Here is a 25146-nt window from a genome sequence, read left to right as displayed (position 1 = left end):
TCAATCAAAATCTTATCAAAAAGTTTTTCCAGCATTTTTCCAAAGTTGAAGATTTGATCTTGGCCCACGACTCAGCTCACCAATAAAAATGTTTTATTGTTAAAGATTTGAGAATTTCGGGAACACTTTTGGATTAATTCGTCTCCTGTAATAACAGATGTCTTAAAAAATGCTTCTCTATAATGTCTCTATGACTCCCTGGTCTAACGGCTGGATTAAGCTTGTGATATTCGGTGGCAAAAATCTGACAATTGTCACCATTTTGTAGATTTTGAGGGTGAGGGCGCATTGTCAACAAGCAGCAATGCTTTGATGAGAAGGTTTTTTGATTTTAAAAAGGATTTTATACTTGAGACGAATTCATTTTCAAACCATTCTAAAAATAAAGTGGTCGACATCCATGAACTTTTTTGGCTTCTATACCTTAAAGTGCCTTTTCGGAAATATCTTTTAGAGCTCTTGGTTTTTGTGATTTCCCAACACACATAGACATTAACTGGTGAGTGAAATTAACAGAATTGTTTACGTTTTGCGACACACATTTACTTTTTATTGACGAAATTATTGAAACTGTCAGCCGTTTCGGTTAAACGATGTTTCGGTTAAAAAGGTTTCGGTTAAGGGAGGTTTTACTGTATATATATATATATATATATATATATATATATATATATATATATATATATATATATATATATATATAAACTAAGGTACACTCGAAGAGTGGTGGGTTTTTCGGTCAAAGTGGAGAAATAAAAGACAAAGAAGGTGGCTACTTCATCTATTTATTGAAGACGTTTCGCTTTCTGCTCAGAAAGCATCATCAGTTCATCTAAAAAGAACAATATGAAACCAAACATCCATAGAGAAGTTACAACAAAAGTGTGTTACCTTACAAAGACATGTAGCAGTCAATGATGTTAAAAATATGAAAAAGCTTACGAAACTGGACATTCAGAGTTAACGTTGTATAAAACAATTAATTGAAACTAGGTATAGTTTGCAATTTAACAAAATTAGCACAGCAAAAGAACATGTAATAAACATACATGTATATAAAAAAGTTATAAAAACTTAAGTAAAAAACATTAAGTTTTATTTTAAAGTGTAAAAAACTAGAAAGATCATAAGAATGCACTTCCAACAAATTTATTTAATAAATTAGATTTTAATTTTAACTTTAGGTAACATTATAAGTTATTTAAGATTAATAGTAATAAGATAAAATGAAGTTACCAGTCTTTAGCTTACTGAGTCTCGCCGATAAATGAATTTACAGGTTTAACACCCACGCAAACAACGTGAATAGAAGTGGCCTTGAGGTCAAAATGACATAAACAGCAAGGCAACCTACCAACCTCTATATAATAGGGCGGTATATTAAAAAAATGTGATAAATTTGGTTAACAGCTTGTCGTTAAAAAACCAAACAATGAAAGGAAAAGGTGGTTAAGATCATCATTTACCCTACAGTGATTGATCTGTCAACAAAGAACAAAGCATGCGAAGTCAATCCAAAATATCATATATTATATATTATGACGTCACTAGTTAGCCAGCTAACAGGTGAAGATTAATACAACTTCCACAGTCCAAAGGTTCAAACATTTAGGACCGTAATGAAAAAGATTCTATGAATCAATTTCAGTTTAAAAATTTTATCAAACAAGTTCATTAAAAAGAACAATTACTTAATTATGTAAAAGTGATATTGACAAATAATTAATAAAATGTAAGTTGATAAATCTTAGTTAAGGAAGGAATAATTTATTTTATTTTATTTTTATTTAAATTTATTATATGAAAATGTAATAAAGAAACCCCAATGTGGGACAAAATTTAAGTAAACAACATATCAAGCCTAATTCTGTAAAATTAATGCATGATAAACTTGACTCAAATTACTAATGTCGGTTCTCGTATTAAGGGTATTAGGATGTTTTAATATTGAACACATTTCTAAAAACTGTCTTTTAACGAGATTGCGTTCAGTGCCAAGAATTTTAACTTCATTAAAGTTTACTTTGTGCTTAGTGTTAATAGCATGTTGGGCAAGAGCACAAGTATGCTTAGATAAATTAATATCACTGCGGTGTGTCGTAAGACGCCCTCTCAGTGATCTCCCTATCTGACCGATGTAACATGAGTCACACTCAGCACAAGGTATATGATATATTACATTAACTTGTTCCAGAAGGGACAGAGGTGTTTTAGTTTTAGAAAACAAATTCCTGACAGTCTTAGCATTCTTAATAGCAATTTTAACCGGTACGTTGTTATGTTTGTACAGTTTAACGAGTTTCTCAGTAACTTGAGGAAAATAAGGTAAAGATGAGTAATGGGTAGTTGGATTCCCAAGTACAGTATTAGGCAGAACAGTGTTATTAATTGAATTATTTGATATTATTCTGAGTTGGTCACCATTGGGTATGTCATTTAAAGAAGAACCATAGCTTTGAACGTAAAGGTATTTATTAATAAGGGAGGATGGATAGGAATTCTCAATCAGAATATTTTTTAGTAATAGAAAGGATTCCCTTCGATTAATCGGATGTATCAGTCTATTTAGCCTGCAGCTTAAAGCTTTAATAAGGTTTAATTTATATTTAAAGGGATGACAAGAGTGGTAGTTGAGAAACCTATTAGAGGCCATTGGTTTCCTATACCAACTTGTAGTAAGGGTGTTATCTCCCATTCTAATGACACGCATGTCTAAGAAGGTAATACTATTTGTGTTAGCGTCCTCAAGTTCAACAGTAAACTGTAAATGAGGATCAAACTCATTGAATAAAGACAAGGTGGCCTGAATCTTGTCTGGAGGTAAGGCTAGTAATAAGTCATCAACATACCGTTTAATAAAAGGGATTTGGAAATCTAAAAGACCCAGACGGTCAGATACTAAATCATCCAGTACATAATTAACCAAGATGGGAGAGATTGAGGAACCCATAGGTGTCCCAAAAATTTGAAGGTAATATTTGTCGTTGAAGACCAAAAAATTAGTGTCAAATATTAATTGTAAAAGTTCTGCAAATACATCCCAGGATACAGGACAATTAGGTTGGATGGAGTTCCAGTGATTTCTTAAGGAGGTAATAACGCTAGAAAGAGGTAAATTAGTGAAAAGAGATACCACATCAAAACTCAATTTGAGTTTACCTAAAGTTAAAATTAAAATCTAATTTATTAAATAAATTTGTTGGAAGTGCATTCTTATGATCTTTCTAGTTCTTTACACTTTAAAATAAACCTTAATGTTTTTTACTTAAGTTTTTATAATAACTTTTTTATATACATGTATGTTTATCACATGTCCTTTTGCTGTGCTAATTTTGTTAAATTGCAAACTATACCTAGTTTCAATTAATTGTTTTATACAACGTTAACTCTGAATGTCCAGTTTCGTAAGCTTTTTCATATTTTTAACATCATTGACTGCTACATGTCTTTGTAAGGTAACACACTTTTGTTGTAACTTCTCTATGGATGTTTAGTTTCATATTGTTTTTTTTAGATGAACTGATGATGCTTTCTGAGCAGAAAGCGAAACGTCTTCAATAAATAGATGAAGTAGCCACCTTCTTTGTCTTTTATTTCTCCACTTTGACCGAAAAACCCACCACTCTTCGAGTGTACCTTAGTTTATTTTGGATTGACGGTCGTACTCCTTTTCTCGATATATATATATATATATATATATATATATATATATATATATATATATATATATATATATATATATATATATATATATATATATATATATATATATATATATATATAGTAAAACCTCCCTTAACCGAAACCTTTTTAACCGAAACATCGTTTAACCGAAACGGCTGACAGTTTCAATAATTTCGTCAATAAAAAGTAAATGTGTGTCGCAAAACGTAAACAATTCTGTTAATTTCACTCACCAGTTGATGTCTATGTGTGTTGGGAAATTACAAAAACCAAGAGCTCTAAAAGATATTTCCGAAAAGGCATTTTAAGGTATAGAAGCCAAAAAAGTTCATGGATGTCGACCACTTTATTTTTAGAATGGTTTGAAAATGAATTCGTCTCAAGTATAAAATCCTTTTTAAAATCAAAAAACCTTCTCATCAAAGCATTGTTGCTTGTTGACAATGCGCCCTCACCCTCAAAATCTACAAAATGGTGACAATTGTCAGATTTTTGCCACCGAATATCACAAGCTTAATCCAGCCGTTAGACCAGGGAGTCATAGAGACATTATAGAGAAGCATTCTTAAGACATCTGTTATTACAGGAGACGAATTAATCCAAAAGTGTTCCCGAAATTCTCAAATCTTTAACAATAAAACATTTTTATTGGTGAGCTGAGTCGTGGGCCAAGATCAAATCTTCAACTTTGGAAAAATGCTGGAACAAACTTTTTGATAAGATTTTGATTGACAATCCTGAAGACGAAAATGGTAAGAAAACGACAGAAGAAATTAAACCTTTCATTAAAAATTTGCCGGGACATGACGAAATTAACTAAGAAGAGATACGTGACTGGTTAGCAGCTGATGACTCAGAACGTGAATTCATCGACCAGGACATCATTGATATGGTTCTTTATCAAGACAACCTGAGCATATCAGATGACGACCCAAGAGGCAACAGGCAGCACAAGACCGTCGACGAGATTTTCAATGCTTTAGAGGAAAGAATTTTATACAGTAGGCCTAATTAGTTAGGGACACGACTAGATTCTTAATTTTTGTTGTCATTACATAAAGTTTTGTCCTTTTCAGATTGCTTTACGTTTCGTCGATCAATCGAATGAGGCAAACTCATGACGTTCTGCAAATTAACGATGGAGGGAGAGAGAAACATCGTTGTCAAACGAAAACGCAAAAAAATAGCAGATTTCTTTAAAAAAAGCATGTTAAACTTGTTCATTTTTCTTAATTTTATTACTTTATTTTGGATTTACTTATTAGAAAACATTACGAAATCAACTAATAGTATTTTTTAATACCAATACTTTGATCAAGAATATTATAAAAAACAATGTTATTTTTAACCGAAATTCTTGTTATCCGAAACGGCCTCCCCCCCAATTATTTCGGTTAACGGAGGTTTTACTGTATATATATCATATCAGTGAAAATGATGCGACTGCGCTCAGCTGGTGGTGCAAACCTTGATGTAGGAATGGGACAATTCAGAACTCGTTCCTGGCGGGGAGAGCTGGATGCGCTACCACTGCTACAGGCAGGCTGCGACTTAATTGAACCAAAGTTTGTCTTTAATAAACCCTACAAAATTGAAACAAGACAGTATAGGGAGACAAACGTGGCAAATCCCTATTGCATGTACACCGATGGCTAAAAAATGGAAGGAGGCTCAGGATGCGCGATATACCCCAGATCACTGAACCTAAGAATAAAGTGGAGTATGGGCAAAAATGCCAGAGTAGTTCAGACAGAACTGGCTGGTATTACCATAGCCGCAAAAGAGATAACCCAAAAAGGTATATCAGGGGAAACTATGATAATCTGCACATATAGCAGACAAGCGCTACTAACCTTGAATAGACCACGTGTCACATAAGGGTTAGTAATGGAGTGTCACGAGTCACTAACTCAAGCTTCGGATGGTAATACCATTATCCTGAGGTGGGTTAAAGGACACAATAGGAATAAAGACAACCGCATTGCTGACCAATTGGCTATGAAAGCTGCAGGCCTAAGACTCTTAGGACCTGGCGATATTTTTGGTTGGTCAATTACAACAATCTCGGAAATTGTCAAATGTCACTCCTATACGCAAGGGTAACACTGAAGAGTCAGCATCAAAGAAGTATTTGGGAATGACCAGGAAAAGCCTACGCTTGACAGTTGGTTTTTTAACTGGTCATTGTCAACTAAGCAAACACCTCCACACAGGGGCTAGCAGACACACCTGTGTGTAGTGTGAACGAGAAGACGAAACTGTAGAGCATGTCCTATGTGAATACCCGGAGTTATCGTTAATACGAGAGTACGCGTGCGGCGAGTCCTGGCCCACACCTGCCCACATAAGGGAGATATCTCCTGGTGACTTGTCCACGTTCCCAGAAATGTTAGAATGGGCAATGAGCTAAAGGCGATAGCTCCCTGGGAGGATGCACAATGGGTCAATTGTGGCCTAAGTGCTGTGGAACTTAACTCACCCTCCCTACTCTACAGATACAGATACAGATAGATCTAATCATTAAAAAAATTCTGGCCCTTCAATATTTATAAACATTCAAGAATTTTTAGAAATAATTAAACGTATGTCGAAATAGAATTGACTGATAGGATCTTACGAAATCTCATTCGATTTTCAAAAATAAAAAAAATGGCAAAAAATTAACACTGACTGGACACTGACGCAAGTATTACTCTTGTTTCTGGTCTAGTTTCTGCGGTATATGTCGTCGATTTGTACATTCTCGATTTATCCTCAATGCCAATGGTTTTATTACGCCATATTGTATTGCTTAGACATCCAGCTATTTTTGTTGCTCTCGTTTTTTATTGAACATATAAAAAAGTAATTACCTAAGCATTTTATATTATCAAACAATTACTTGCTAAAATGATACTTAAGTTTGGTTACGCTTCATATTATGACAAAATATGTTAGACACTTTTAGGAGGTTTTGTAATTAAGGACTCGCAGCAACTTGGCTTGCGGGTAGGTGGGAAAGAAAATACCACCTGCTTACCAATAGGCAGCAAGAGAAGGAACACTCCAGAAACAAAAACCCGGGCCTCCACGTAGGGGGTTGGGGCATCGGTTTAACACCCTGTTACGGTACTAGTATAATTATAATGGGTACTTTCAAAATTAAAAATTTTATTAATACAATAAATTTATTGAAATATAAATAGCCTTATATTGCAACTTTATATACATATTTAAACTAGTATGGTACTAAATTACTTGCAAACTTTAGCATCTGGTGAACATACTATCTTTTCTGAATCGAAGTATTCGTTAGCTTGGCACGACATTGGAATTGCTACTCCGTTATTACAAGCTATGAATTTTGTGCATTCACTTGGATCGGGGGCAAAGAATAATGAATCCGGATTCTGCTCACAGATATTAAGCGGCGTTTCTGGTTGTTCTGTAGTTTGTTCTTCATTTTCGTTTTCCTTAAAATAATAATTTCAAATTAGAAATACTTTATAAGTAATATAAATCGAATCAATATATACAATACAAGCCTAGATCCCTCCAGCCGCAGGCAGCTCCTAATAATATTCTGAACTTATAAAACTTACATTAAGGAATTTGTGAGTGACTAATTTTTGAGTTTATTAGTTGTAAATATCTGCCAAAAATAAGACGTTGTCCTTATTTTTCTTAAATAACAATGTCATTATTTGAAACAAGCACTAAGACTTTCTAATACATAAGAAAAAGAGACATTCTAATACATTAGACATTCTACTTACGTCATTATTTCCAGATCCTCCAGTAACTTTTTCTGGAGCATCAGTGGCATTATCTTCGTTTGGAGCCTCGGTATTTGCTTCTTCAGGTTCAGGTTCTGGTTTAGGACTTGGTTCGGGATCTGGCTGTGGTTCAGGTTCTGGTTCAGGACTTGGTTCGGGTTTTGGCTGTGGTTGCGGTTCAGGTTTTGGTTCAGGACTAGGTTCTGGTTCTGGTTCTGGATGTGGTTCAGGTTCTGGTTCAGGACTTGGTTCCGGTTCTGGTTCTGGTTGTGGTTCAGGTTTTGGTTCAGGACTTGGTTCGGGTTCTGGTTCTGGCTGTGGTTCAGGTTCTGGTTTAGGACTTGGTTCGGGTTCTGGTTGTGGTTCAGGTTTTGGTTCAGGGCTAGGTTCGGGTTCGGGTTCTGGTTGTGGTTCAGGTTCTGGTTCAGGACTTGGTTCGGGTTCTGGTTTTGGCTGTGGTTCAGGTTCTGGTTCAGGACTTGGTTCGGGTTCTGGTTGTGGTTCAGGTTTTGGTTCAGGACTTGGTTCGGGTTCTGGTTCTGGCTGTGGTTCAGGTTCTGGTTTAGGACTTGGTTCGGGTTCTGGTTGTGGTTCAGGTTTTGGTTCAGGGCTAGGTTCGGGTTCGGGTTCTGGTTGTGGTTCAGGTTCTGGTTCAGGACTTGGTTCCGGTTCTGGTTCTGGCTGTGGTTCAGGTTCTGGTTCAGGGCTTGGTTCGGGTTCTGGTTCTGGCTGTGGCTCCGGTTCTGGTTCAGGACTTGGTTCGGGTTCGGGTTCTGGTTGTGGTTCAGGTTCTGGTTTAGGACTTGGTTCGGGTTCTGGTTCTGGCTGTGGTTCAGGTTCTGGTTCAGGACTTGGTTCGGGTTCTGGTTGTGGTTCAGGTTTTGGTTCAGAATTTGGTTCGGGTTCTGGTTCTGGCTGTGGTTCAGGTTCTGGTTTGGGACTTGGTTCGGGTTCCGGTTGTGGTTCAGGTTTTGGTTCAGGGCTAGGTTCGGGTTCGGGTTCTGGTTGTGGTTCAGGTTCTGGTTCAGGACTTGGTTCGGGTTCTGGTTCTGGCTGTGGTTTAGGTTCTGGTTCAGGGCTTGGTTCGGGTTCTGGTTCTGGCTGTGGCTCCGGTTCTGGTTCAGGACTTGGTTCGGGTTCTGGTTCTGGCTGTGGTTCAGGTTCTGGTTTAGGACTTGGTTTGGGTTCGGGTTCTGGCTGTGGCTCCGGTTCTGGTTCAGGACTTGGTTCGGGTTCTGGTTCTGGCTGTGGTTTAGGTTCTGGTTCAGGGCTTGGTTCGGGTTCGGGTTCTGGTTGCGGTTCAGGTTCTGGTTCAGGACTTGGTTCGGGTTCTGGTTCTGGCTGTGGTTCAGGTTCTGGTTTAGGACTTGGTTCGGGTTCTGGTTGTGGTTCAGGTTCTGGTTCAGGACTTGGTTCGGGTTCTGGTTCTGGCTGTGGTTCAGGTTCTGGTTCAGGGCTTGGTTCGGGTTCTGGTTCTGGCTGTGGCTCCGGTTCTGGTTTAGGACTTGGTTCGGGTTCTGGTTGTGGTTCAGGTTTTGGTTCAGGGCTAGGTTCGGGTTCGGGTTCTGGTTGTGGTTCAGGTTCTGGTTCTGGCTGTGGTTCAGGTTCTGGTTCAGGGCCTGGTTCGGGTTCTGGTTCTGGCTTTGGCTCCGGTTCTGGTTTAGGACTTGGTTCGGGTTCTGGTTTAGGACTTGGTTCGGGTTCTGGTTGTGGTTCAGGGGCTGGCTCAGGACTTGGTTCGGGTTCTGGTTCTGGCTGTGGTTCAGGCTCTGGTTCAGGACTTGGTTCGGGTTCTGGTTGTGGTTCAGGTTTTGGTTCAGGACTAGGTTCTGGTTCTGGTTCTGGATGTGGTTTAGGTTCTGGTTCAGGACTTGGTACCGGTTCTGGTTCTGGTTGTGGTTCAGGTTTTGGTTCAGGACTAGGTTCGGGTTCTGGTTCTGGCTGTGGTTCAGGTTCTGGTTCAGGACTTGGTTCCGGTTCTGGTTCTGGTTGCGGTTCAGGTTTTGGTTCAGGACGAGGTTCGGGTTCTGGTTCTGGCTGTGGTTCAGGTTCTGGTTCAGGACTTGGTTCCGGTTCTGGTTCTGGCTGTGGTTCAGGTTCTGGTTCAGGACTTGGTTCGGGTTCTGGTTGTGGTTCAGGTTTTGGTTCAGGGCTAGGTTCAGGTTCGGGTTTTGGTTGTGGTTCAGGTTCTGGTTCAGGACTTGGTTCCGGTTCTGGTTCTGGCTGTGGTTCAGGTTCTGGTTCAGGACTTGGTTTGGGTTCTGGTGGTGGTTCAGGTTTTGGTTCAGGACTAGGTTCGGGTTCGGGTTCTGGTTGTGGTTCAGGTTCTGGTTCAGGACTTGGTTCCGGTTCTGGTTCTGGCTGTGGTTCAGGTTCTGGTTCAGGACTTGGTTCTGGTTCTGGTTCTGGCTGTGAGTCACAGAGACCAGCTCTGGGCCAGTTGCAGCCAAATATTTCAGGGTCAAATACGGTTCCCGGGGCGCAAGACATTTCTTGAAGTCCATACGGAGCACATACATAGTAGTAGTTACAGTTAGGATGAGCGAATGGAAGAGTTTCGGTACATGCTGATCCTAATAACCTTTTGGTGGCTGCAATTTAAAAAATATATTAGGTTCTAAAAATTGTATTAATAAATTTCAAAATATTGAACTGATTAAAGACATTAAGCTACGATTTGGTAATAAATGACATATGCAACGTTATTTATCTAGTTATTGCATCTAAACTGACATTATAGATGCCGATCAGACCAGACAAACCCTATTAGCGGCACCAGTAGCAAATAGAAGTAGACGTAGACCAAGACTGAGATGTAGGGATGGTGTAGACGAGAACGTGAGGAAGATCGGAGCAGAAAACTGGCAAAGGTTGGTGATGAACAGAAACGACTGGCGAAATAGACTGGGGAAATAGACTAGGGTGTAGCATCACTGATGATGATGATAAGTCGAAAATTTACAACTACATACTTTATTCTTTTAAATAAACCCAGCCCGTTAATACAGTCCTTAACTGTTGTTCTACTAGATTTAAAATGTATGGATATTTGATATTTTATATAAAATCATAATAAAAGATTCACTGCTTGAAAATAGATATAACGGATTGACATATATGGCAACTTTGAAAAATATTTATCTAACTTTGTTTTTGTCATTTTTTATTGCATTCTGATATGGTTAAATGGTCTGAACAATAAAGTAATATATTTGATTATATGAAAAATTATCATCATTAGCTCGACAACCCTTTCTGGGTCCTGGCTTGTTCTAGGATTTTTCGCCATTCTGTTCTGTTCCTTGCTTTGTTTTTCCAGTTGATAATCTTAAGTGTTTTCAGATCTTGTTCCACTTGTTCCATGTATCTAAGTTTGGGTCTTCCCTTTGACCTTCTTCCTACTGGTGTTTGCCTCATAATATGTTTTGGTGTCTCAGTCTCCAACATTCGTTCAACATGGCCCATCCAGCACAGACGTCCGATCTTTATGGATGTTATGATCTCGGGTTCATTGTATGATGTGTATAGTTCAAAGTTATATCTTCTGCGCCATATATATATATATATATATATATATATATATATATATATATATATATATATATAATATATATATGAAAAATTATAGAGAGAAATATAAAAAGTAAAATAAGGGAATATTAGCTATCATTTCCAGGCGAAAAATAAACAAATTAATTTGCATAATAATTAATCGGTATCGTATAAACAATGAAGTAGAATTGCAGAAATAGATATGTTAAGTACAATTTAAATCATAACTTCACTGGTAAAAAAAAGATTAATCATATTATTCAAACGAAAATTATTTTAAAGAAGACATCTCGAAAAATTTGTTCGTTATAAATAAAGAACTATATAATCTATATAAAAGGAATAACACAAACGAAGAAAATTATAAACGACAATTTTTTATAATCATCATCTCCAATAGTGAAAAACAAAAAATCGTGATGAAAAAACCAGTTTATGGAATACTCGGAAAAATCCAATTTAGAAAACAGTAAAAGCGCTTATATTAAGAATCGAATTAAAACATAAAACGAATATACAAACAATTTTCATAATAATATATAGACCTAACAAATATGTAAAAGCAGTCAAAAAGATCTCTAACAATGGAAGCAGCCACGGTAAACTATTAGTTGCATCAATTTTAATGGAAAAGTAGATTTATACAATTGGAGTTTATACAAAAACAGGGAGAAACAAGTTACTACAATTTTAGAAGATTATATTGGACTTAAGTTTCAACAACGATATTATTATAACAAATACCTTTTATGAAGACATGCAAATAAATACACAAGAGAAATGAGTACAGCAACGCAGAGGGAAGGAATCCAAACCTCAGCAGGTTATACCATATTTAAGATTATGATTCAGTTAAAGAAAAATATCAAGTTTTAGCCATGTCAAAATCTAAATAAGGGGAGATCGATTTTACCGCGCAGTAGCTAGAAGATAGCTTTTTGCATAAAATTTGGCGGATGAATTTAAATCTATTATCAATATGTAGAAGTAGGATTTTTTTTATTCTCAGATTGTGATTGGTATCACAACATTTTTTAATTTTATGAAGATATTTGCTAATAATATTAGATAAAATACTTGGGCCATTTAAACGGATTTCTAATTGTTGTGGCTTTGGTGTTGCGTGATCATTAAACAAATTAGCTGTGTACATTTTCCAGGTATTAAGTATGTATATCGTGAGTAAATTAATTTAAAATTAGTTTTTTTTTGTGGAGATTGAAGCTGTCGCAACGTTTATATAGACTTTTAGCTTCGGTGCAAAGTACAGACCTTGTACTGTCTGCGTTGTTCCATCATCTTTAATATTCTTTCTGCCATCCACTTATTCCTTGTAATTGTTTCATTTTGGAGAGGAAATGTGTTGTTCATATCACCAAATAATTCTTTTATGACTTTTCAACCTCATCCACCGTTGACATATCAGAGAACCTATTGTTTATTTGTTCTGTAAATGCTTCTGCTTTATCGTTGTTTGTGAGTTTTCTAATGTTTAATGATGCCTTCTGGTTCTTTCGCTTTGCTGTCGCGCTTCTGTTTAATATTTGCAACTAAGGGATTGTGGTCGGATTCTATGTCTGCTCCAGGTAATGGAGAAACCTTAGTAATAGCATTTCTGTACCTTCATTTATTGTACTAGACAATGGTTTTATTAAAACGATCTCCTTGTCGACAATTGCTGAATTTTCTTTTTTTAATTTGTAGATTTCATGTTTTTCATCAGATTTTATCACTTTTTTTTGTGGGTCGCTCTTTTATAACAATGTGTGTTCGTTGAAATCTTCCTCATTTTTTCTTTGATACAGTTCTTTGTACAACCAAATCTTTTTTATGGTTGCTATTCTATTGTTATTTTAATTGTAATAAATAAATTCATTCAATTTTTTATTGCTGAACTCTTTACAAATTATATCAGACCATACTGGTCTAAGAAAGCACTAGTAAAAAAAATTCTAGATTTGTCCTGTTGGCCTTGGGATTTGAGTTTGTATATACCTATGCAGGCCTGACGATATCAAACAAGCTTTAAGTGACATATTATGCTGGTATTTACTATTTTACTATAAAGGTTGACAAATTGTGCTCCTATGCATTCACCGTCTTAAAACATCTAAGATACAGAAAGCTTTTCGTTGAAATATTTGTTCAAGGCTTCCTTTGTAGTGAAGTGATCAGTCTTCTAATCCCCCAGATCACTTCACTACACTGATCACTACTGACTGAATCATTCTCTCTTCTGTTGCCGACAAGAATGTAGCTTTGACCAATTTTTAATTAATTTTAAACTAAAAGAAAAATCAAACGATTTCTACTTAGCGAAACCGAATTCAAATCTTAACCACTGTGTTTCCTAAAATTTGCGAAACAAACAGCTGGATGAATTACTCGGCAAGGGAATCTAAAATTGCATTCCACAAGCCGTTCACCCTAGTCAAAATTCGTAGTGAATTCAGTTTCTCGTACTTCCAACGAAGTAAATAACAAAACAGAATGACGGTATTAGATTTTTGTTTTGATACAGTGCAGCAACAACCGTTGATACGTATTTCGACCTCCTTAAGTCTCTTCAGAACGGTATAGTCACTGCTCTGAACCAAAACAAAAATCTTTCCCGTCCTAGACAATAGTTATTAAAATAACTATATACGGACGTAACTACGCCATCTAAAAACAAAAAGAGAAATCAAACGATTTCTACTTAGCGAAACCGAATTCAAATCTTAACCACTGTGTTTCCTAAAATTTGCGAAACAAACAGCTGGATGAATTACTCGGCAAGGGAATCTAAAATTGCATTCCACAAGCCGTTCACCCTAGTCAAAATTCGTAGTGAATTCAGTTTCTCGTACTTCCAACGAAGTAAATAACAAAACAGAATGACGGTATTAGATTTTTGTTTTGATACAGTGCAGCAACAACCGTTGATACGTATTTCGACCTCCTTAAGTCTCTTCAGAACGGTATAGTCGCCGAGTAATTCATCCAGCTGTTTGTTTCGCAAATTTTAGGAAACACAGTGGTTAAGATTTGAATTCGGTTTCGCTAAGTAGAAATCGTTTGATTTCTCTTTTTGTTTTTAGATGGCGTAGTTACGTCCGTATATAGTTATTTTAATAACTATTGTCTAGGACGGGAAAGATTTTTGTGTTTTGGTTCAGAGCAGTGACTATACCGTTCTGAAGAGACTTAAGGAGGTCGAAATACGTATCAACGGTTGTTGCTGCACTGTATCAAAACAAAAATCTAATACCGTCATTCTGTTTTGTTATTTACTTCGTTGGAAGTACGAGAAACTGAATTCACTACGAATTTTGACTAGGGTGAACGGCTTGTGGAATGCAATTTTAGATTCCCTTGCCGAGTAATTCATCCAGCTGTTTGTTTCGCAAATTTTAGGAAACACAGTGGTTAAGATTTGAATTCGGTTTCGCTAAGTAGAAATCGTTTGATTTCTCTTTTTGTTTTTAGATGGCGTAGTTACGTCCGTATATAGTTATTTTAATAACTATTGTCTAGGACGGGAAAGATTTTTGTTTTGGTTCAGAGCAGTGACTATACCGTTCTGAAGAGACTTAAGGAGGTCGAAATACGTATCAACGGTTGTTGCTGCACTGTATCAAAACAAAAATCTAATACCGTCATTCTGTAATTTTAAACTGTTTGTCCTTGTTTAGTGTAGTGTTTGTACAGTTTTATGTTTAATGTTATGTTTATTACATTCTGCACTTGTTGGATAGCTCAAAATTGATGAAATGCCCCTGATGATGCTTTAGATAGCGAAAGTACTTGGGCAAGATTAAATTAAGAAAAGTGTGCTCGATATCTGCCTTTCATTTTATCAAAGTTCACTTATTGATGTGGCGATACCTAACACCAATAATTTGCGTGTTAAATACAACGAAAAGATCGCCAAGTATAGAGATTTAGTAGTACAAATCAGGAGATAATGGAGAATGGAAAGTACCCAGACAGTACCTATCTACTACTGGTGTTACTCCCAAAAACCTCCTACCGAACATGAAACAGCTGGGTCTAAATGAACATCTTTATAAGGCCATGCAGAGAGCTGTACTCCTCGCGACGTCAGATGTGTACGAAAATTTTTGGGAGATACCCCAGCAAACCAAGTCACTTGAGGCTCGATAACACTGAAAGAGTCACACCAGAGCTTAATCCTTTTGATACCGTAGGTATCTGGGATATGTGAATTTTCCCCTTAGAGAGAGTGTGAGCCGTATGGCTAAATCTGGGATAATAATTCTTTCTACTACTGGAGTCATCCCGAAGAACCTCATAGAAAACATAAAAGCTGGGTCTAAATGAACATCTATATAAAATATTGCAGAAAGCTGTGCTACTTTCGACGTCCAGATGCGTGCAAAAATTTTTGGAAGATACACCGACGTACCGAGTCACCTAGGACTTGATAACATGGAAAGAGTTCCACCAGAGCTCAATCATTTTGATACCGTAGGTATCTGGGATGAGTGATTTTTCCTCTTAGAGGGAGTGTGAGCCGTATGGCTACATCTGGGAATAATATATATTATTAACGTTTTTATTTTATTTTTTTATTTTTTATTTTGTAACATGTTCGTGATTTTCGATTCAAGCTTCAAACTAAATGAATGACAATAATAGTTTGGTTGAGACTTGATTTATTATGTTTATTTGTTTATCATTTAATCAATAAAAATCGAAAATGTTACAAGAAAATAGTTTCAAAGCAATATACAGATATATAAATAAATAGAAATAAAATGGTACTTACGCTTAGCCCCCGAAGTGGCCAAAAAGGCCAAAAAGCACAATAAAACAATTTTCATGAATGCGTATAGTAGGTCAAATATTAACTAAATATCTCTTCCTACCGAATCAAGAAAAATTATGAATGGTGTATTTTTTCTTCGAATTATATACTAAAATATTATCTATCTTTTAAGACAATAGTATAATCCTTTATCAATAAATAAATATAAAGAAAAGGTTGTAAATCAGATAGAGGTAATATCGGAAAATTTTTAAGGTATTCAATACTTAAAATATTAGGCAAATGAAAAGACTTTGAACAAGCTGACAAAAACTTAACGTAGAGGAAACAGGTATTAATAAAACATTTATTTGTGTGTCTTTATACTTATTGAACATGAGTGGACAAGATTCTGCACTGGAACGAAAAAGATGTTGCAGTAGGCGGTATAGTAGACGAGCGCGAAGCTTTATGTTTTCTATATATCTAAAATTTAAATAATATTTTTAAAATTAAATTTATATTTTAAACAAATTACATTATATTTAAATAGTTCAATGAATTGAACCACCTGTTGACGTATTAACAAAGCATACGTTTTTTATCACTGACAGACCTGTAAAATTCAAAGGAAATATTCTCTTTGTCAACCATTTTCCATCCACTCCTGAATGTAGGTCCCTCCCAATTGCTTCCATCTTTCTCTGTCTTCTTCTTCTTGTGCCACTCCTATCGGAGATTGGAAATCATCAAGGCTATCCTAACCTTGTTTACAGCTGACCTAAAGAGTTCATTAGTGGTACAGCCAAACCACTCTCTCAAATTACGCAACCATGACATTCTTCTACGGCCTGGATTCCGTTTTCCTTCTATTTGTCCTTGCATTATATTTTGAAGTAATGCGTATTTATGTCCTCTGATCAGGTAACCCACATATTCGAGTTTTCTTCGTTTGATCGTTGACAAAATTTCTTGGTCATTTCCTATCCTTCGCATTACTTCAAAGTTTGTAACTCTTTCAACCCAATATATCTTTAGCATTCGACGGTAGCACCACATCTCGAAACTTTCAATATTTTTTATATTGTTCTGCTTGAAAGTCTAGGCCTCTACACCGTATAATAGCGTGTTAAATACGTAGCTCCTTAGCTTTATTAATCGGAGAGGGATGCTTATATCTCTGTTGCAAAAGAATTTCCTCATTTTTATGAAAGTGGCCCTGGAAATTTCGATACGTCTTTTTATTTCATTGTTTTGGTCTCCAGTTTCGTTTATTGAAGTACCCAAGTATTTGTAACTTGATACTTTTTCAATTTAAATGCCGTTTATACTAATATGTGCTGGTTGTGTCATGTTCTTACTAAAGACCATATACTTGGTTTTTTTTTTGATATTGATACTTATGCCATAATTGTTGCAGGCAATATTTATATTTGTAAGTAATCGCTGGAATTCTTCTACTGTTATTGCGACTAGTACAGTGTCGTCTGCGTATCGAATATTATTTACAACCTCTCTATTGATTACGATTCCTTCGTTTGCTTGCAAAAGGGTTTCCTGGCAGATGCTTTCACTATAAAGATTAAATAGCAGCGGTACGTATTTCTATTGCTTGTAATATCTTATTTTCTATTTTGATGTTAGCTTTCTGATTCCAATATAGATTGAGAATTATTCGCAGATCTTTGTTATCTATGTCCTTTCTTTCAAGAATGTCTCTTAGCTTATCATAGCGTACTCTGTCAAACGCTTTTTCAAAATCGGTAAAACATGCATGTACTTCCTGATTAACGTCTAAGCATCTTTGTGTAAGAACATTCAAACCGAAGAGAGCTTCTCGAGTAAATAATCCCTTTCTGAACCCCATCTGTGTATCACTAATATCTGAATCCAACTTTTGATAAACTCGGTTGTGGATGACTTTTAGAAATATGTTTAGTAGATGGCTCATTAAAGATATTGTTCGATGTTCTGAACATTCTTTTGCATTGGATTTCTTTGGCAGTGTAACTAATGTAGACAACAGTCACTCTTGAGGTATAATACCAGTTTTGTATATTGTGTTAAGCAAGTACAATATTATATCTATTGAGTCATCATTCAAGAGCTTTAGCAATTCAGTAGGAACCTCATCAGGTTCAGTTACCTTTCCAGTTTTGGAATTTCTAAGTGCCGCTTCTACTTTACATTTTAGGATTTCAGGCCCCGTTTTACCATTTACCTGAACAATGTTATTTCTGTTGTCCTCAAACAATTCTCTTATGTAATCACTCCATCTATTAATTGTTTCTGGTAAATCTATAATTCTACACATTGTTTTTCAAGTCATAATTCTTTGGCCTTCTTTATTCTTTGCTTTATGTTCTTATCAACCTCTCTGTATTTTTGTGCATTATTCTTCATTTTACGTCTTTCATCCATACCTTGTGTTTCTTTGCAGATCTGGTTAGGTGTTTCTTTCCCGTAGTTCTTATTGTAGTGTTTATATACTTAAGTTTTTCATCTATATTGTCTGTTCTGCGGATTTGACTTCTCTGTCTTGCGCCAATCTAATCCACTGTTTGCCTGCCACTGCTCTTATGTCATCTACCCATCTTTTTTGAGGTCTTCCCATGCTTCTTGTTGTTTTTGGTCTCCATTCTAGAATTATCCATGTCCACCTGTTGTCATTATATCGGGCAACATGACCTGCTCAGCGCCATTTTATTTTTGTAATTTCTTCCACAATATCCCTGATCTTCGTTCTAAGTCTTATTTCGGCGTTTCTAATCTTGTCTCTCAGTGATATTCGAAGCATGATTCGTTCCATTGCTCTTTGCGTTGTTTCTAATTTTTTAGCTGATTTTTTGGTAAGGGCTACTGTCTCCAAGCTGTAGGTACAAACTGGTAGTATGCATGTGTTATACACCGTTTTCTTTAAGTTTACAAGAATAGAGGTGTTTTTCAAGATATATGCTAGTTTGCCGAAAGCGCCCCATGCCAGTTGTGTTCTTCTTTTAATTTCGGCATCTTGATTTGGTTTTCCTAGTTTGATGCCATGAACTAGATATGCATATTGTTCAACAGTTTCTATGGTATGATTTTGTATTGTTATATACATGATTATCGTCGTTGATACCCTTGTTGTTCCATTCTAGTTTCTTAAAAATATCTTCTAAAGCAAGGGTAAATAGTTTAAGAGAGATGGTGTGTCCTTGTCTTACTCCCCGTTGTAGTCTTATGGGATTAGTTTTTGTGCTTTCGTCCAGCTTTATCTGCATGGTGGCATTTTCATATACTCGTATGTTTTTATTATGTTAGTGTATATTGAATCTATACGTGCATTTTCTAGAGATTCAAGCACTGCCCATAATTCGATGGAATCGAATGCTTAATGGAAATCGACGAACGCCATATACATTGGAATATTATACTCGGTGCAATAAGTCCGAAGAACAACACAATCCAGCCAGAGGGCCTCTGGTCCGTGGGATGGATGTTGCTCTATGGGCGTAATCATCAGGAAATACCAGTGGTATATACAAGATTTTATTTTTCACTTTACACTTTACTACTTCTTCTTCTTTAAGTGCCGTCTCTCGATCGGAGGTTAGATATCATCATCACTATCTTTACTCTATCTACTGCTGCTCTGAAGAGTTCTATAGAACTGCATTTAAACCAGTCCCTTAAATTCTTCAACCATGACACTCTCCTTCTTCCTATACGCCATTCTCCTCTTATCTTTCCCTGTATTATCAGCCTTAGCAGTTCATATCGCTGTCCCCTCATTACGTGTCCTAGATATTGCAACTTTCTTATTTTTATTGTTTTAATTATTTCGCATTCTTTGCCCATTTCTCGCAATACTTTCGTGTTAGTTTTCTTCTGTGTCCATGCTATTCTAAGCATCCTCCTGTAATACCACATTTCAAAAGACTGTAACTTATTTATGTGTTCTTGCTTTAATGTTCAGTTTTCAAGTCCATATTCTCCGGAAAAGTAACCCCCGTTGCTAGGTTAAGTTGCCATAAAGTGAATCTACTTAAAATTTTAACATCTTACATAATTATCAGCAACCATGTAATATAGTACTAATTAAATAACATTTACGGTGCTTTCACATATATATGTAGTAGCTTTAAACATGTATACCTAGTAAGTAATAAAGCACACAATTTGCTTTATTCTTGGTCAAAGTTTAAATTTTCACGTTTTTCTTAAATAAAGTTGTTAGATATTTAAGGTAGCAGCACTGAAGATGGAATATTTATTTCGAAAACATTCTGTTATTTAGAGAATAAGATTTTCTTAAAATAAAAACACCTTTTTAGTAAAAATGTAAGAAGATTCAACCTAAGAAGAAGGATATGGCTAACGGAAGCCGATATTTGAATGTGAAGAATGTTTGTATAGTTTTTTTAATTATTGGGAAAGCCTTTTTTTACACATCCGAATAATAATTTATCTGGTCATTTTATATTTAATTATAAATATCAAGAACATAATGTTATAGTAATTACCAGTATAAGGTTTATTCATTCATAAATCAAACTACCATATAATATATGATCTTATAGGTATGTCATATTTATACAGATTAATAAATAATTAAAGAATTTAGACGGATATGGGATAACATTTTTTGCATTGATAATTGTTAATCTTTTTGATAATTGATACGTGTAGTAAAAATGTTTGCACCTATTAATCCTAATTATTTATTAGTTTATCACAGGAATTAGGATCCATTTACAGGTGCTTTTTGAAAATAGAACTAAATACTACTTTGTATTTTATAAAAAAATTGTTTAGGAAAGAATTAATTATCTAGAAAAACTTTCGTCAATGGACAAAATTTACAACACTTTAGTAAATGTTCTGAAACTGCTTTCATGTGAAATTTTTATGTTAAAATTGTATATAATAAAATATCACAACAAAATTCAAAACAACCAAAAAAATAAACCAAAGAAGACGCAGAAGAAATCAAAGAACTGAAGTTTTAAAATACTTTGTTAATGCAAAATTTTTTACGAAGGAAAAACTTTAAGATCACTAAGTGTTAGGATACATTAGCATGATTCACACACATCAAAAACAGAGACTTACAAGGGAGTAGGAAATTTCGACACTACATAAGCAGACAGCGTTTAAATTTTAATGAACGAAGAAGCGTGGGTCCAGTTGCTTTAATTGGACAAACTTTATATTGTCATATTTTTCAATATTATAATAAAAACATTTTATTAATTTATGATTTTTTTGTTTCAGGTAACCTACGAAAAAACCAAAAAAACACATACAAAACGGTCTCGGCCACCAAAAAAATTAAAAAAATACTAACAAAAACCGGCGCAAGCCAACAAAAAAAAATTAACAAAAACCCCAAAACCCGGGCACGTAGGCCCCTTGTAGCATTTGTAAATTCCTTAAAACCCCCTCGCATATATATATATATATATATATATATATATATATATATATATATATATATATATATATATATATATATATATATATATGAAATATCAAAGAATAATCTCTTAGTGTATTTCTGTTCCCATTCGTACAAATTAAAACACCGAATTCTTCCAATTGATCTTAGCGTCGCCCAGTAAAATAAACAATTTTAGAGTTGTTTATATTTCTTGGGTATTATTTTCCTTGATTGAAACCGCTAAATATTCTGCGTTTCAAATAAATATTCCAGTTTATATCAGCTCTCCTAACAAACCCTGAGTGCCATTCGCATAAGTTTCGATTTGTTTTGCTTGTCCTATCTTCGCCCCCAGTAATTTCTATCCCCAATCTTCTACCCTTTCCAATCTTACTATATGGTAGCCAAAATATTTCGTTACACCCTTGAGCACCTAGTCTCCGAACTGAGCCTAGGCCAGAGCGGAGACTTGAGACCCAAGTAAGCTATATTTAGTTCGCGGATAAGCCACATAAAGATAACAGGATCATAACGACAATGCGCTGTCCTGAGTTTGATTCGATTAGGAAACCATGTTGGAGTTCTATTACCCAGGACTCCCACATGAAGAGCATTTGGCTGATAGTTATGCCCCTATTGCGCATCAGAGTGCTAAGGGGGAAAGGGATGGTCTGGAGCATTGGAGCGCGATGGAGTGACTCCTGTTTTTACTCGAGTTAATACACCTCGCTCCCAATGAATTGTTACACCCGAAAGTAATTCTTAAGGGTGAACATGTCTCACAGGCTGGGTTTAATTAAATTGCTTGCTTGCTTTTAATGGCAGTTTTCGACACCAGCCCCAAAGCCTTGTTTTTATCTTACATGTATATTTGACACCAAATAAATATAGCTGCGGCATAAACAAAATACCATAATTAACATTATTAATGATTAGTTTAATTATTTTAATAAAAAAAAAACGGGTGTGGCAGTCCAGTGGGACTGCCGGTGGAAGTTACACGTCTATACACGCATTCGCCGTTACAAATTTATTTGGGAGTCAATCTGCACAATCATTACATATGTAATTCTATAGTTAAGACATAGCAAAAAAAGAAACAGAATTAACAACAACTTACTAACAATGAAGGATTGAATCAATATTTTGATGAAAATGTATATTTTTATTTTCATATATGTATGAAAGGAGTTGAATCCAAAATTTTTTTACACATACTCTGCAGTAAAATTCATTGTTTATTTTGTTATTAATATAATAATACAATACAAATTAAACTGCAATATTCATAAGTATTTAAAAATGACAATAATATACATAAAAAAATACACTACAATACAGTGCAACATAATTCCATATAATAATACAATACAAATTAAAATGGAATATCCGTAAGTATTTAAAAATGACAATTTATCATCAGTATTTTATTATGCAGTACATGCTAAGAAAACTGATAGAAGAATATAACGATTGGGGAATGAATGTCAATACAACAAAAACCAAATATCTTTGTATTGGAAACGAGTCAGATAACATAGACCTCGAAAACGGACAACATATTTCCTGCTGTCAGAGCTATGACTACTTGGGTGTTGCCTTTGACAATACAGGAACTGATACACGGGAAATAGAAAAACGAATCACTCAAGCAAAGAAATTCTTAGGATGTCTCAATGGTATACTGTGGAGTAAAGAGATAACGAAAGGAAGGAAATTTAATATATATGAGACCATGATTAAAACTACTCTTCTTTATGGCGCTGAAACATGGAGAATTAGTGAAAAGAACAAAAAGCGAATAGAAGCAGTAGAGATGGACGCAATGAGAAGATCTTTAGGTATTTCCAGACGAGACCGAATCAGAAATGATGTAATAAAACAACGTATGGGAATAGAAGGAAATATAACTCAAGATATAGAGAAGAAACAATTGTTCAACGGATGCCAGCATCAAGACTCCCCAAAAAAGTAATAGAATGGCAACCGATAGGTCGACGGAAAAGAGGAAGACCCAGATTAGAATGGCAACACGGCGTAAACAAGTCCATGAGCGAAAGAAATTTATCAACAAACGTCTGCGAAGATAGGAAGAGATGGTGTTTAGGTATCGGACAACGTCGAAAGACGTTCTAAACCGATGTATATATATTTAAAAATGACAATAATGTAATAATATTAATAAAAAAGTCCTCCCCGACTGGGAATCAAACCCCGGTATCCCGCGTGACAGGCGGGGATACTGACTACTATACTACCGAGGACATGACACAAACGTATTTCAAAATTGACAGTTCTGGATCATACAGTGATTTATTCAGATTATTATTTTGACATACAAAAGACTAATATAATTATGAACATTTAATAAATAATACAAAACATATTATCACATAAATAATAATATTAATAAATATTTTATTATATATGTATAATATATATCTTTATATAATATAAATAATATTAAATTATATATACAAAAGGAACATTTTTATATTCGAGAGAGGAAGAGAGAGAAAATATATCTTCTGTCTCTCTCTTACTCATTATCTTACATACGTAATGATTTCACGGATTCACTACCATACAAATTTCCAACGTGGAGCGCGCGTATAGAAGTATAACTTCAATAATGTACATTTTATATCTTAAGAACAGTAATAGATAATATTTGAATATATTACAACTAGTAATTTTTGTACATTTTAAAGTTAATATACATGCATACAATGATTTATTTGCTAGTATACGAATGCCAATTTAGCCTTAACGGTAGTATATTTAATTTTTGCTGATATTTGTAAACTATTTATTAACTAAATTTATAATAAATTTTTTAACTTTTCGATAAAGATAATAATAGAAGGATGTGTTAAATAAAAAGAAAAAATAAACCTCGAATGAAAGGATTCACAGGCATTCGTGGTCATCATAAACTAAACGCATGCCTTAACCATTTCCCAATTTCTGAATTTGTATTCTTATATTTTTGTACCAAACCCAAAGATTGAATTTTTTTAAACCAGTTATACCAGTAAATGAAAACGACACCCGCTAATTTTTACATTGGGCCACATATAAAGCACAAAGAATTGCTTTTTCAAAGTTCACAAATATTTCAGTTGGCTCTAACGATAATTGAAATGTACAAAAATCTTAGATTTTAATAAAGAAAATAAATTTTTGTATGGAATTGATAATTTGTCCTTTAACAGACAGTACGCCAAAAAAACATAATATCTACAAGCTACAAGCCATGTTGTAGCATTTCGAATTACCTTGTATATGATAAACACCGAAAAATATTCTCAATCTTTTTGCGTCGCTGAAATTTATAATATAAACATTTTTAGTCTTGTTTATAAAACACAGATTGGTATGTTGCGTTTGATATTGATTCGGCTTAATATTGTGCGTCAAATAAATATCCATGTTGGTAACAAAAGGATGCATAGCAAAATGGTTCGCAAACGTTTCGGTTTGTTTGCTTACCCTAACTCTAGTCCAGTAATTGCTTACTTTCAGGCCCTTATAAGCAATTATATATTGTTACAAGTGATACCCAACGTGGTAGGCAAATTAAATCGTTACAATGTATAGTAAATAATTGAAGAAAAAATTTGGTACTATATGAAAATGTACCATCCACATACAAAGTTTATAATTTACACAACAAACCAATATTTGTTTTGCATGAAAGTACAATTATGGTAAATTCGTGATGGTTTCAAACAGAAAACTTTCATTAAGACAGATTTCAGAAGAATAATTACTAACCACGTTATGGACTTCTGATAATATGCTTCTTGGTAGCAGACCTGGTAACGTAACACTCTACGACGACAGTTTTAAATGTTCTTTCTTATGCTAGTTATGTCAGGGACCGTCAGCAAATTGGCATCACATTAACAACAGCATTTCTCATAATTTTGACTGGCTTTTCCGATTCTGCTTTTCTTTTACATGCATTGATTACCATTTTTATT

General features: G+C 35.0%; 1 protein-coding gene across 1 annotated transcript; it reads right to left on the bottom strand.

Annotated features, from left to right (window-relative positions):
- Window positions 1–6817: 6817 nt before the first annotated feature.
- LOC140441626 (uncharacterized) lies at window positions 6818–15919 on the bottom strand. The gene is made up of 3 exons (XM_072532476.1): window positions 15763–15919; window positions 7440–10030; window positions 6818–7136 (listed from the first exon to the last, which is right to left on the bottom strand). Exons 1-3 carry the CDS (start codon window positions 15815–15817, stop codon window positions 6918–6920), a joined length of 2865 nt encoding a protein of 954 aa, XP_072388577.1. The 5' UTR covers window positions 15818–15919; the 3' UTR covers window positions 6818–6917.
- Between the last annotated feature and the right edge of the window lie 9227 nt (window positions 15920–25146).

The sequence above is a fragment of the Diabrotica undecimpunctata genome, chromosome 5, assembly GCF_040954645.1.
Source record: "Diabrotica undecimpunctata isolate CICGRU chromosome 5, icDiaUnde3, whole genome shotgun sequence".
In the NCBI taxonomy this organism is placed as follows: Eukaryota; Metazoa; Arthropoda; class Insecta; order Coleoptera; family Chrysomelidae; genus Diabrotica; species Diabrotica undecimpunctata.
Note: the sequence above shows the minus strand (reverse complement) of the source record. Positions and strands in the feature narration are given on the sequence as shown.